A 1,331-nucleotide genomic window follows, 5' to 3' on the forward strand; every position below is an offset into this window, starting at 1 on the left:
TTTTAGCAAATATGACATTTTTTCCCCGACCAGCCCCTTTAATGTTTCAATAGTAACTGTACATGTGCATTGAGACTTTTCAGTTTTGGTAGTTAGGACTTTAATTACTATTGAAACATTAAACAAAGAAATTTTAATTAAAGAGTTTATTATCCTTTCATTTGTTAAAATTTGTACATAATTTTAATATGGTATCATAAGACACCTACACGGAAATAATAAATCTATTAATACATCACATTCCCAAACAGACATTTTAAATGTAGTTTAAAAATAAATTTATTTATTTTAGAATCATTGTTACACAAGTTCCATCGCCTTATATTCATCACACTTGTTGTTGTAGGTAAGAAAGGATTCTTACCCGGAGGGGGTGGGTGGGGCAGAGAAGGATCGTTCCATGATGAGGTTATGTTGAGGGGTTACAGACTTGAGGTTTGAGGACACGGTAGGATCTGCGAAGTGACAGTCAGTGTTCCCCTGGACTACGGCCCTCTGGGCTCGCGCTCTCTTCTCCTGGAATTCAAGTGAAGCTACAGTAGTGTTGATTCAGTACAGTGGACATTTCTTTTGTCTCAATAAGTAGTCAAACTTTGTTAACATTTTTAAGTGGTAATTCATACTTGGTCGATATGGGGCAAACTTGAAAGATACAGATGAATGCTAATATGTTTAAAGGGAGATAAATCCAACACAAATTACATAGCATTAATGTAAAGACTAGGAAGTCATGGAGAGTCAATAAAATGTAATTGAAATTAAATTTAGTGACTAATCTTGATGTATTATTGAAAACAAATAGATGTACCTTATTCATTTACTTGGCATAACCAGTTAAGTGGACAACAATTTCATCAATTTTATAGATAGTTCAATTCTTGCCCAGACCTATGATTTAGATGCTATAGAAATGACTGGTGCTTACCTGTAGTTTGGCTGGCAGGATTAGACTTTTGGCTGGGGCCTGTGATGGCTGATGTCCAGACACCTCCCAAGCCATCCCTGCTCTGCCTCTTTTAAGTTCTCCAGCTTCTACCAGGGCAGCAATACCCGCTCTCATCGCTGCTTTCCTGTCGGGAGTCACATCCTTCGCAGCTAAAACATTTATTATCACATTTAAAATCAACATATCAAGTTTCATTAGGAATATATATACATCAGTATTCAGTTTGTCTGCAAGGTTTTGGAAATGGTGCCAAGCTAAGACTGCTTTCATTGGATGTGACAATAAAGCCATTCAGGGATAACAATAAATAAATCATGTCCAATACTCCTTCCATAAGTAGAGGTAATATACTGTAAATCATAACCCCCCCCCCCCCCCCCCCCCC

General features: G+C 37.2%; 1 protein-coding gene across 1 annotated transcript; it reads right to left on the reverse strand.

Moving 5' to 3' along the window:
• Positions 1-360: 360 nt before the first annotated feature.
• LOC110440819 lies at positions 361-1,095 on the reverse strand (the record flags this gene model as incomplete). Its single annotated transcript, XM_021483949.1, has 2 exons — positions 361-516; positions 926-1,095. Coding segments are annotated over 2 exons (326 nt in total), but the record flags the coding sequence as incomplete, so codon positions are not given.
• Between the last annotated feature and the right edge of the window lie 236 nt (positions 1,096-1,331).

The sequence above is a fragment of the Mizuhopecten yessoensis genome, unplaced genomic scaffold (assembly GCF_002113885.1).
Source record: "Mizuhopecten yessoensis strain PY_sf001 unplaced genomic scaffold, ASM211388v2 scaffold710487, whole genome shotgun sequence".
Classification (NCBI taxonomy): Eukaryota; Metazoa; Mollusca; class Bivalvia; order Pectinida; family Pectinidae; genus Mizuhopecten; species Mizuhopecten yessoensis.